Source organism: Manduca sexta, chromosome 13, assembly GCF_014839805.1.
Source record: "Manduca sexta isolate Smith_Timp_Sample1 chromosome 13, JHU_Msex_v1.0, whole genome shotgun sequence".
Taxonomy (NCBI): domain Eukaryota; kingdom Metazoa; phylum Arthropoda; class Insecta; order Lepidoptera; family Sphingidae; genus Manduca; species Manduca sexta.
In genome coordinates, this window is record NC_051127.1 from 7,967,193 (window position 1) to 7,980,051 (window position 12,859).

General features: G+C 35.2%; 1 protein-coding gene across 1 annotated transcript; it reads left to right on the plus strand.

Moving 5' to 3' along the window:
- Window positions 1-892: 892 nt before the first annotated feature.
- On the plus strand, window positions 893-9,871 carry LOC115446443 (dynein regulatory complex protein 11). The gene is made up of 11 exons (XM_030173114.2): window positions 893-1,377; window positions 1,806-2,029; window positions 2,302-2,515; window positions 2,769-2,994; window positions 3,402-3,594; window positions 4,702-4,915; window positions 5,103-5,406; window positions 5,675-5,950; window positions 6,365-6,589; window positions 8,415-8,542; window positions 9,755-9,871. The coding sequence occupies exons 1-11, from the start codon at window positions 1,066-1,068 to the stop codon at window positions 9,869-9,871; spliced, it is 2,433 nt and encodes an 810-aa protein (XP_030028974.2). The 5' UTR covers window positions 893-1,065.
- The last annotated feature ends 2,988 nt before the right edge of the window (window positions 9,872-12,859 follow it).

Consider the following 12,859-nt stretch of genomic DNA (forward strand, 5'->3'; position numbering starts at 1 on the left):
AGGTACTTTTATTTCGGGAAAGGCTTTTTATGCGGCCAAAGCCGCGAGTAACAAGTAGTAGTAGATAAAGTGAATAATATATAAAATTATGCACCCAGACAATTATTTCAGTTTTAAAGCAATTTATTAAATTGGAGGTCTCAAAATATTCGCTGACAGTGAAAAAGCTAGATATTAAACAACGAATATTATATTCTTGAGAAACTGATGGTTGCATGGCATGGTTAAAGCATTATCTGGTACAAGTACTTAATTCGTAATACGTTTTGTAGCATCATAAGGCACAGGCCGTTTCAATTGATAACGAGATATATGGTTTGGAATATTTAAATAAATATTCTAACTGCTTAGGAAGATTTTCTTTATTACAAAGTCTGCGCCACTTCAAGACATGACAAAATAATATGCAAGGCATGGAAGAAATTTCAGTCTAGGTTAAGACATTAGAATAAGAATGCGTTAAGGTAGACGCATTTTATATACTGAGAGGATTTTTTTTTATATAATATTAACCAAAATATTATAGGATGTGTTTTAAAGGACCGATTTATTATATTTTTCATATAATATTCGTACGAATTCACTGTGGAATTTAATTTCTTATTTATTTCAAAATCAATAATAATTATAGGTACCTAATCAATTAATTATGTACCAATAACTTAGATAATAAACATCATCATTATTATAAGAATAGATACTATTATAAATAAAATAAACAACATCAAAAGATAAATCATAAAAATATACATAAATTCCCATATCGAAAGCTTAGCTCCATATTAAAACGAGTTAATCCATGCGTAACACATCGATAGCAACCAACCGCATGTTTGTTCGATACACTGCTCACGTTGCGTCGCGATAGTGTGGAGAGCTAATGTGCTAAAAGTAAAGTAACTTTTAAAAGATAAATGGGACAGAAGTGATTAATGGCTCTAAAAACGAAAATAAAAAGTTAAAAGATCCAATATTTCATATTCTAAAAAGTTTGTACAAAACATCGAAGTAATAAAGTACAAATTATCAACACTTCATTGAATCAAGAGTGAATATAAAGCAAAAATGGCAAACAAAACCTACAATGATCTGTTGTGTGAAACATCTGAGTTGATAGGCGAAGCCACTCAAGCGGATGAAGCGCTTTTCGAAACCGGCACCGCAGAACGATCGATGCTGCAGCCGCTGCTTTTAGAATTACGTGTGAGATACGCAGTGTTACTCGCGAGATTAGACGCGGTGTATGATCAGATATTGCAGCCACAGAAGCGCTTAATTGTGAAGAGATTACTGGAGGCTTGTCTGGGGAGACTGATGGAAATCAAACACGATTTGGTGGAACTGCATTTGACGGATTTCACTTTTGATGATGACGAGGTAAGCTGCAAGTATGTGGTGTTGGATGGGTTTTGCTCTGTTTGTTACTCTTATGTTTAAAAGTAAGGTTTAGATTTTAAGAATAAAAATGAAGAGTTTGTTTTTAATTAGAACCAAAATAATTAAGAATGGGTTTTATTAAAATGCGCCATTTTTTACATTACTGCTAAGTACTGTTTGTTTTTATATTAATACCAGATGGATAAATAGGCGAATTCGCGACATTTGTAATCATTTTTACTATCTTTCTCTCTTTAAATATCTTGTTTGTTCTACTAGTCATCATCCTGTGCCCTACCATAATACTACCTACCTACCTATTATTATATCTACTAATAATAATATTATAAGTGAGTACCGATTTTCGTATATATTATAGTCTCATAATGGTTGACCAATAAATGACGTCATGTAAAAACTCTTTTCAGGCTCTAAAAAAATTACAAGTAACACCACACGAAGCAGAGCCCTGTATACCGCAATACTTCATAAGAGAGAGAGAAGCTGAGATACATTATAGACGGGAGTTCATCAATAACACCCTGAGGAAGTTGGGACATGAGCCTCCGAAGCCCCAAGTTTTGGTCCTCACTGAACAGCAGGCAGTGCTCGTCATTCAAAGCCATGAGAGAGCTAGACAAGGGAGGTTGAGGTATGTTTGGGTTATACCACTTTATTTATTTGATCGAAAATTATACAAAAGGCTTGGAATAACCATGATTTTAATTACTGTTTCTCTTCCGTCACGTAATTTGAGAGTCAATGAGATATGTTGTTAGTTTTTTTAGTGTTAGTAATGTTTTTGATGAAACGTATATCAGATAACTTTTCCCAAATTAAGAGTTCATTCATTCAGTTCATTGTGACCAAATATTTTTCCATCATTATTTCTAAATCAAAAAGTCACTAAAATTATGTTGTTAGAGGTCAATTTATGAAAGAAATTCGTCTACTAAAAGAGAAAGGGAGGGACCAGAAAGGCGAAATGACGCCAGCGGCAGCCACAGCGATACAAAAAGTATGGAGAGGGTTCATCGCTAGAAGAGCTACAAGGCGGAGGAAGAGAGATGAACAATTGCTTATTGGAATGGAGCTTCCTCCATATATGGAGTCTGTTGAAATAAAAAGGGCCGAGGAAGTAAGTAATTATTAGCCCTTTTCCGATAATAATATTATTCAAAATAAATACGTGCCCTAGCCCCAAAAGATTAAGTAAAACGGCACTAGTGAAGGCAAAATACATGGCCAGTCAAAACTCTGATTTTTTTCAGCATTTCTGCCAAAATCATATTATACATAATTAATGTCTGCGATCACATAAATTCAAAGATATGAATATGCTACAAACAGGATTTTCACTAAAAGACTTAAATTATTAAACCATTCTATAGGTGAAGGAGTACAGGCGAAATCTTCAATTGCAACGTGATGAGGAATACAAGGAAGCGTTGGTTTCCATAGAACAGCAGCTCAGAACTCAACACGGAGTAAGGATTAACGAGCAAATCGGCGACGAACTCAGGAGGTGGATAAAGGAATACTACGAAAGGACTGGCAAGTTCCCGGAATTACCGTCTGAGGAGGCTGGAGGGAGCAGAACTATGTATAGTAGGCAAGGTAAGGATATATCATGTTCTATTTTTAAAACGAACGATATATTAAAGAAACTTTTCCTTTTATAAATATGACATTTTATAATGATTTCTTATGTTGATGCGAATGTTAGATAATTTTTTAAAATTACATAACGTATGTGCGATTACAATCTGCTCCGTGACCATGATGGCTGCAGTTTTCGAAATGCAAAAATACAACGGATATCCCTAAAAGGGTAAGCAGATAAGCAATTAGCGTACCTATTATTTGCCATGTATATTCCGTCCCGTGATCTGATGGGGCCAAGCCAAGATATGGAATTAAATGTGACGTCATAATGGTGGCTTGAATCGTTTTATAGTAATACTCTTATGTAAAAGACGTATGTCATCCTGAATGACCTTTACGCCTCTAATGTATTTTTATAGGAACTAACGTTGATAGTGAATTGAGTAAATCGTCGCCCGTATCGTCTAGAGATTCGAAAAGAAGCAAAGACAGTAAAGACAAAAAAAGCAGTAAAACAGAAGAAAACAAGAACAAAGAAGAAGTAGACGACTTACAGACTTATAAGTGTCGTAATTCTGCATTTTTGCAGGACATGGTCAATGCTAATGAAGAGTAAGTTATTTTATCTGTAAAAATTCCTAAGATACTGTCACTATAATATTGTCATACTGTCATTCATCAACATGATGATGAGTGTTTTAAAAGTAGAATTTTAACCTTAAAATAATAGGTTACTATTACAATTGCACATGCAATTTATCTACGCAAATAAAGCTCTGTGAAAGTGGGATTTTAAACACGAAATTCTACCTTATTTAAAACGGTAAAAGGTGCGTCAATGAACAAAATATTATGATTATGACACATAATAAATAATCACACAATAAATACAAATCGATAAATACCTCATTTGTTAAGATCGGTTCAGTAGGCGCGACGTTAGAGTGGAACATATAATGGAAATATACGTATCTAAGGTTTTAAAATCATTCAGAGACAGCTCCTCTCTCTATTTTAATGCAACAAGATATCTCGAGGCCATCCCATGTGCGTTGAAGAAGGCTACCGCGGGTTTTGGTAGGTATTCCGGTGTAGTGTATACATAGGGTTAGAGACTCGTTCCTATACTCACTTGGATGATGCTTTACTGCCGAATGTCGACATTGGACCGCAAGACTGGTAAATCAACATAACGTTCCACTCGTCCCCTTAATGATAGTAGCGATAAAGCGTATTTATTCCCGGAGAAAAAGATGCTACAATCATTACATTCCCTTGCATTGCCGTAGTTAGGTAAAATATATTCTTTAAAATCATATTTAAGACTCCTATCTACTATCAAAAAATGATAATTCTATAGAGCAGGTCTTAAATAACTGTCTGTCGCAAGCAGAATTTATATATGCAAAGTTGGATGTTTGAATACACAAAGTTTACATCGTTCATAATCTGTTTTATACTTGTTTGGTACATATTTAATGGTAAATAGGCGCAGACACCTCGGAGTGTTTAATTTTCGTACTTACGCGTTACACTTTGAAATTTTGAACGAGTCAAAAACATGTTCGTGTAACTTTTCCATGTGTTGAAATGAATTATTTCAGCCTCGGTAATTTGGAATTTGCTGTTATAATTTTTTTGGATACATATTATTGTAAATGGACTTTCGAGAGTCTATAATTTTATTGTTGATAAAAATTAAATTGATTTACTACTTAGATTTGAGGATATCTGGAAATTCAAACCTGACGCTGATGATACCCATGAAAGATATCACAAAGATATGATCGAGAGGGAAAAGATGGTTAAAATAGAACAAGAAATAAGAAACGTAGTTGATGAAATGATGAGGAGTGAGTTAGAACTATTGCAAGCAGCGTTTGACAGAGATCGTGCTCATAAAGGGAAGAAAGCAAAGAAGCCCCAGAAAAAAGTAATTGTTTTCATTAAAGTTCTGTTAATTAACATTTTTGTGGTCTAATGTATGATCTAAAAACTTAGGGTTCATTTCATACGTAAATGATCCCCAAATCCAAAATCAAGTATTATGATTTCAAAACAGTAGCTATTATGTGATTTCACTGGTTACACGAGTAAAAGTTTTGAAAAAATGTTCAAAGGTTCGTCGTGGCGGTAAAAAAAGTAAGAAGAAGAAGGAAAAAGACTTAACACCAGACCGAACCACTGAATCACTATTTGAAGAACTAGTCACTAATGGAATTATCAAACCTTACCCAATTGTGAAGATCGATGATTTTATCGGCGAGAAGTGCTATGTAGGAGGAGAATGGAGGAACCAAGGGAAGGAAGCTGCTCCTTGCTTGGGTGATATCCGTCAGCTGGTTAAAGAGTACTGCATTTTGCCTCTAGGTTCGGAACACGTTAGGGCCCAAGCGCCTTTGGTGCGATCTGTTCTTATAACAGGTACTTAAATCCGTTTTATGATACCTTTAACCCCTTAAATGATCATGTCGAGTGGAAGGTGATTCATCCTCTACTTTCTTGTGTTTCGGGTGAGTATATGATATTTATAACTGGTATGCGCGAGGATTAAGTAATCGAATACATTACAAAATTTTATACTCATTTGTTGTATACAAACTCTACTTGTGCAACCAATATATTGATGTATCTAAAAATGTAATAACGTAAATACTAAAAATGTAAATACTATCATATTTTTCATTTCTAGGTCCCTCTGGTAGTGGCAAGAAACTTTTGATTCACGCAATCTGTAGCGAGGTTGGTGGTACGCTCTTTGACCTCACACCAGCTAATATCGTAGGCAAATATCCAGGAAAAACTGGACTGATCATGTTGATACATCTGGTTATGAAAGTATCAAGGCTACTACAACCATCTGTTATCTGGATGGACGAAGCAGAGAAACCGTTTGTAAAGAAGATTCCAAAGACAGACAAAACTGATCCTAAGAGGTTGAAAAAAGATTTAATTAAAATTATAAAAGGTGTGTAAAATTTTCAATATCTCTATCAGGCTCAATAGTAGCTCCTTCCGTAGTTAACTGTGGTGACGTATTAACTGTTACTATACAATTAATTCTAAGACACGTAAGGTGTAATAAAATAAGGCTACGTATAAAAACATAATTAACCGTCGAACATTTATTTTCAAAGCATTGTAGTGCGCAAGACATTGTCACTGTGAATTAAATACCAACTCCCAATACTCAGTAGTCATCAAGGACATCTATCTATGACTAAAATAGCTATTATCGCTCTATGACAAGGTCTAAAATTGTTAGTTTATGTTTGTGTTGACTTTACTAGATGACTGTAAGTACATTTTGATTTGATTGGAAATATACTTACTATCATACCAATAAAGTGACTTGTCATACTCTAAAAATATTTTTTTCTAGGTATTTGTCCCGAAGACCGGGTTCTCTTCGTAGGCACGTCAAGAAGTCCATGGGATGCTGAACAGAAACTGCTCTTTCAATGCTACCAGAAAGTGATTCAAATACCGCGAGCTGATTACGGCAGCATTTCATTGTTATGGAGGATGAAACTCCACAGAGCTGGTGCAATGTCTCCAAGGCTTGAAATATCTTGCTTGTCAAGAGTATCTGACTCTTATACAATTGGTAAGGATTTATTGATGAGATTTGCATATTCCAAAAAAAAAATTACCCGCTTAAAAACTATTTTTCGAATAAAAGTCCTGCTATCACGTTGCTGGCATAAAAAGTAGGACGTATATAAAAATACTAGCTTTTGCCCGCGGCTCCGCCCGCGTTATAAAGTTTTTCAGGCTAAAGTTTTCCGTTATAAAAGTAGTAGTTTCCCGGGAGCCTATGTTCTTCCCAGGGTCTCAAACTATCTCCATATCAAATTTCATCTTAATACGTTGGGTAGTTTTTGAGTTTAACACGTTCAGCCAGACAAATGCAGCGGGGGACTTTGTTTTATAATATATTTTTTAGAACTTTTTAAGAGGAACAATCCCGTCATACATCATTGTTGCATATCTTTAACCGTTTACGCAGCGCAGGCAACGGAAGCTCTCAAAACTAATAATTTTCTCTATTTTTGCAACATGTTTCATTACTGCTCCGCTCCTATTAGTCATAGCGTGATGATATATAGCCTATAGCACTCCAGGAACAAAGGGCTATCCAACGCAAAAAGATTTTTCAGTTTGGACCGGTAGTTCCTGAGATGAGCCATTACTGCTCCGCTCCTATTGGGTATAGCGTGATGATATATAGCCTATAGCACTCCACGAACAAAGGGCTATCCAACACAAAAAGAATTTTTCGATTTGGACCGGTAGTTCCTGAGATTAGCGCGTTCAAACAAACAAACAAACAAACGAACTCTTCAGCTTTATATAATAGTATAGATTTGGTACATGGTCTACCTGCTTGCTATTTTATACAAATTCGTTTATCGGATTATGCATTTACTTATAACAAACATCTTCATCAACTTTAGACGACCTAGGGATCGAGCCCTGGTCTTTATTTTAGTAAATCCGTAAAATAGTTTTATTTCAATGTCTAACATTCGCGAAACATAAAAATTCATTAAGTGAACGAGGTTGTTGAATATTACGGAGGCGCATATGATTTTTCTGGAATTGTTATTTACATTCAACTAGAATGACTATCAGGAGACTCACATGAAGCTTCATTTTATAAAAAAAACCCGAAACGAAATATTTATAGACAATATGATGTGTACCCAAAAATCATACGCACTGACACCCTACTATAACAATATACAAAATAGTACATTTTATTATAGGATTACAATGATTCGTGAAACATTATGCCAAGTGCTGCTATTACCTTGAGAGAATTAGTAATACGCCATCAAATTTTCAGTCTATGTGTCACTTATTTGAAAGTTAACCCCTGTGATGTCACCTAACTTTACATTACCTAAAGGAAATTGCGGGATGAATTATTTTATAACCTATTTGCAAAAACAGTATATTACCGAAGAAAGAAAATGCGGAAACTAGTTTACATTCTTTACGACTTACAAACTTGTGCAATATTTTCATATTTCACAAACTTAACGGTTTAAAGTTTTAATAATAACCGTGTTTTTATTTTAATTGCTTCATTGGTTTAGTGGTAGCATGTTGGCCGTGGAAAAAGTTAGTAAAACATAAAACGGAACTACGGCTACGATTCTATCAATTATTTATTTAAAGTTGTCCTGTATCGGTGTGTTTGGTTAAGCCGATATGGTTGGTTGAAATTTCTTGATCTATTATTGGTTGATCTGTGATTTAGTCGATGTATTAATTTACATTAATTTTTCGATTAGGCTACGATTCTAAAACTTAACCAATAAGCAAAACATTGTACTGAAGTTTTATACTTTACTTTTTTACGGAGAACAAATATAAGCAAGCGAAGTCACGAAAATGCTTAGATATAAACAATTTCGCCTTCTCAGGTACGTTACTAGAAGCGCTGGATGCTGTGTTGACCACTAAAAGGAGGTTGCAGCTGCGAGTGAGAGCGTTGACAGCGCAAGAAATAGCAGTACAGCTTAGTTCGAAAGAGCCTGTTTATGCTGAGCAGGTAAAGCAAAATTTGTATTATAGCGCGATAATTTGTTTACTATTTTGTTGCGTCTTAGGTCTATTATCCTACACCCATACTGAGAGGTAGGAAATTTGTATCCACCACGATTTTGATCACCAGACATAACGTGTAAAACCTGCCGCAGTAGCCCAAGTAAGTGTGACGTGTTTCTAGGATGAGTCTGCGTTTATTAAGTTTCAACTAAGCCAGCATAATTGTTTCGAGTGGCAATTGATTATCTCGTTAGTTCACACTTTATTTGATCCTCGCTCCGCTTACCATTAGGCGCAGTTTTGTTGTTTTCGTGACCATACAAAGAAAGATGTAGACCTTACTCACCAATTATGCTGGTCTTGTGCAGCCCGCGCTACCCGTCGTATTTTTCATCTTTCATGCAGTTAAGCATTTTGTATTACGTTTACTTAATCTTTCAGATCGGTACTTATGAACTCCTCTAATAATCCGTGTGTATCTTCTATGTCCTTGATGAACTTGATAATGAATCTCAGAACATGCCCTAAAAGATGCTACCAGAACAAAGAGACGATTTCAAGCTATAGTGCTTACGTAATAAAACCCTAAGCCAATTGTCCATTTGATTGAGCCTAGGTGATTCCATCGCCACTCACAGACGCTTGCGGTAGTAATTGAGCGGTTTGGGCACGGCGCGTAGCCGTTGTGGTTTCAGCAAACGACAACCTAGTGTCCCTTCGTTTAGTGTTTCAGTGGATGTAGGTTAAAGTGCGATTTTGTTGCTGCAGAGTTCATACGGCAGCGCGATATTTGCAATTGTATGAAAGATTATTGGTCTCATACGAATTAATACTGTAAGGAAATGCCGTTTGACGCGTCCTTTTGAATCGCACCTTTAGTCTTTGGATAAGCCTTCCAATTTTCTAGATAAGTAGAAACATAAAAAAAAAAAAATTCAGTTTGAATATAAATCAAACATATTATTGCATTATAAATAGCTTACTTATCATAGTAATCATCAAAATTTTTAATTCCCGTATATAATATGTCTATTTTTATATAAAATCCGGAGAAAGATACTGCTTCGATTTATAGCGCTTGTTGAATGTTCAATGTATTCTTTTTGCTAAATTAGATGCTTCTCAAATCCCTGCTTACATCTTTTAGGTGCGAGTAAATCTATGTAAATAGAAAAAAACAACTTGCAATGCTAATATCACTGTATTTTCCTTCTAGGATGCTCTAGCAGAAGCATGGTGGTATAAAACACCATTAGAAAGAAGACGACAGAAGGCGTTGCAGCGCCTCCAAGAACTGCAGATGGAAGCAGATGAAAGAGCTGCAGCTAAATGAGAGAACATCATCTTAGTTTAATTTCTAATTACAGTTATGGTCTTTTTTATGTAATAATATGACTGAAGGAATTATTGCGTGTTTAAGAGTAAGTAGCACGAATTTAGTAGTAATATCAGGTTGTAATTTAGACTTTAAGGATTGTATTTGAATAAAGTAGACTTGAGTAAGAATTACTGTTAATGAATTTCATTTTTTTAGTTGTTATATACTAATCAACCTCGCTCGAAATTCCTTAGTGCTGTTTTAATGAGACAATTATAATTAATAACGAATGTTACCTTCCTTAATTTCAATATGTAGGAATATTTTTAAGTATTAATTTGTATGGTTTCTAATTATGTAAACATTTTATATCATTAAATATGTTTGTTTCATACAAAAATATACGTCATTTACCTCCGAAAGTGTAGATAGAAGCGTATTGGTACAACTTATTTTCACTGCGTGTATTCTCATTATGTGATGGAGGCCTATCGTCGTACAGACACATATACCAGACTCTGGGCTAATTATTGTGTAGAAAACCCAATACCATATTGGTCGACCAGAGATTCGGATCCGACACCTCAGAGCGGAAGGCGTACGTACACAATACAACTATGCTACCGAGGCAGTCTCTGGTTGTTTTTTTTTATTAAATTTCAGCATAATACGTTATTTGACTACACATTAAAACATAGTACTGGTGATAGTTCTCTCATATGGGAGTCCGCCTGGGTAGATACCATCGCAATGTCTACTTCTGCCGCCAAGAAGCAGTGTGTACTCACTGTTGTGTTCCGGCTTGAAGAACATTGTAGTTACTGGTAACTGATATAATAAGTCTTAATATCTCATGACCGAGGATGGTGAGCGCAGTGGAATACTATTTGCAATTCAAGTGTTGGTTGGTGTTTCTATTCTTTATGGGTCGTATCATTTACCATCAGACGAACTGCAAGCTCGTCTCGTCATTCAAAGCATAAAAAAAATACTATGGAATCGTTGAATCGATTTGGAAATACCAACCGAACCCGATTCCCAAACGGTGCAGCCGCAATCGTTGATAAAAGCCTGTGGTTCTTCAAAGCTTCAACATACGTCAATGGTTTCGTTTTCAGTTTTAATTCGTATAAGTTAGTTGTTCACTGAATGGAAAAACAAAGCCATTTTATACTGGCGAGATGAGTATGTCTGACTGTAAAGCAACGACTGCCAATAAACAGTAGGAACATTTTTTAAAGACTAATAATGTTTTGTGTTATTAGTTGGTGCACAATTGATAGTCTAAGTAATTTTGAATTTACTATTGTTTTAAAGATTATAGCTCACGTTGTGATTGCTTATAACCAGAGTTAATATTAAAATGAATATAGGTATAACTTTCTGTATATTTAAAAGTATTATTGTAAACACCGTTAGCAATATTTAACCATTGAATAAATAAGGCTGCGTGGCACTGGATTGCACTATTCCGAGACAGTATAATATGTGAAGTAAAATGTTTGATTATACAAGCTATGGAGTCTTTGCAGATGTCAAAGACAATGACTTAAAACCACCTTCAATAGTTGATGCTATTTGAATCAACCACAGTAGCTGAACTGGTTCTTTGCTGGTGGTAGGATATATTTAAGATTCGCCCGGATAGTGACAACCGTATACAAGGAGTTAGACCCACCATAATGGCCCAAGAAATTTGTCGTGTTCCGGAATCAGCCTGTGTATGTGATTCCAACAGGCCCTCATAATTGTGTCGACTGGCGATGTGTATATCTCTCGGCAGTCGACATTCTATAGCATCCCTCTCACTAACAATCAGGTGCAGTGGAATGACATTGCCAAGCCCGCATGAAAAAAAACAGGCCAAAGATGATGACTGTGTTTCGAAATTAGCGCATCCAAAAATTTACCACGATGTCTTTATAATTTATTTTTTTTATTAAAAGTTTTAAGTCTTCATCTAACACAAAATTAACAGACAAAGGCGTAACAAAAATCAATCCTCGAAAACTTATTTTCCACTTCCGAAAGGCACATTAAAATTCAAAAAAAGAAAAAGTCCACGAGAAATATTTTCAAATAAAAAGTGCTTTTTACTTACGAACTTACTCAGGGATTCTTTGCAGCAAAAAGGGGTGCTTTAAGACGGGAATTTTACACCTGTTTTGGTTCACACGGGCCTTTTTCGTTGAGAATGGCAAAATTAGAGACGGTACTATCAGATTGAGAAACCATGTAGTCTGACTATAAGAAGATTCAAGGGTAAGATGTATGTATGTCCTAATTTGAAACAGGATAATTCTCCCTCAGTTGGTGTTTATTAGATAAGTGTGCAATTTTATATTTAAACGTATGAATTAAAATATTAATGAACGAATCGTGGGTCTAGTTGTTGCTTTTATACGCTGGGATATCAAGGTGTTATTACCACCTTTTACTATTAATGTGACTTTTAAGGTTATTTTGCTTATTTGACACCAAATAAGTGTTTAGTTGTAACAACTGAATCAAACATTTTAGAACATTATTTTTTTGAACATATTATAAACTGGGCAGATATCTTATTATTTTTTTGATATTATAAAATAAATCCCCCACTGCATCTGTCGCGATAAACTCAAACACTATCGAATAGTTTTTGATGAAATTTGGATAGGACATGGGTCACTTTTTCCCCTATAAAATGTAAAGCGGGACTTTAACCCGGAACAACTCTTTAACGCAGGTGAAGCCGCGAGCTCAACCTACTATAAAATTATTATGGACAAATATAAAACGATAATCTTCGTCCGATTTTTAAAAATCTATTTTCTTACGAATAGATTGTTCGGGAGAATTCTGTCTCACCCCTTATCTTGACAAAGTACATGACCGCCTCTTGCGTTTACGTTCAGTACTCTACCCATTAAAAGATTTTCCGCCACCGGCTAAAATAAAGCGGTCTTAAAGCAAAACGCAAAGATTATAAAGGGTTCTATACAAAGGGGCGAACGTCGACGCGTT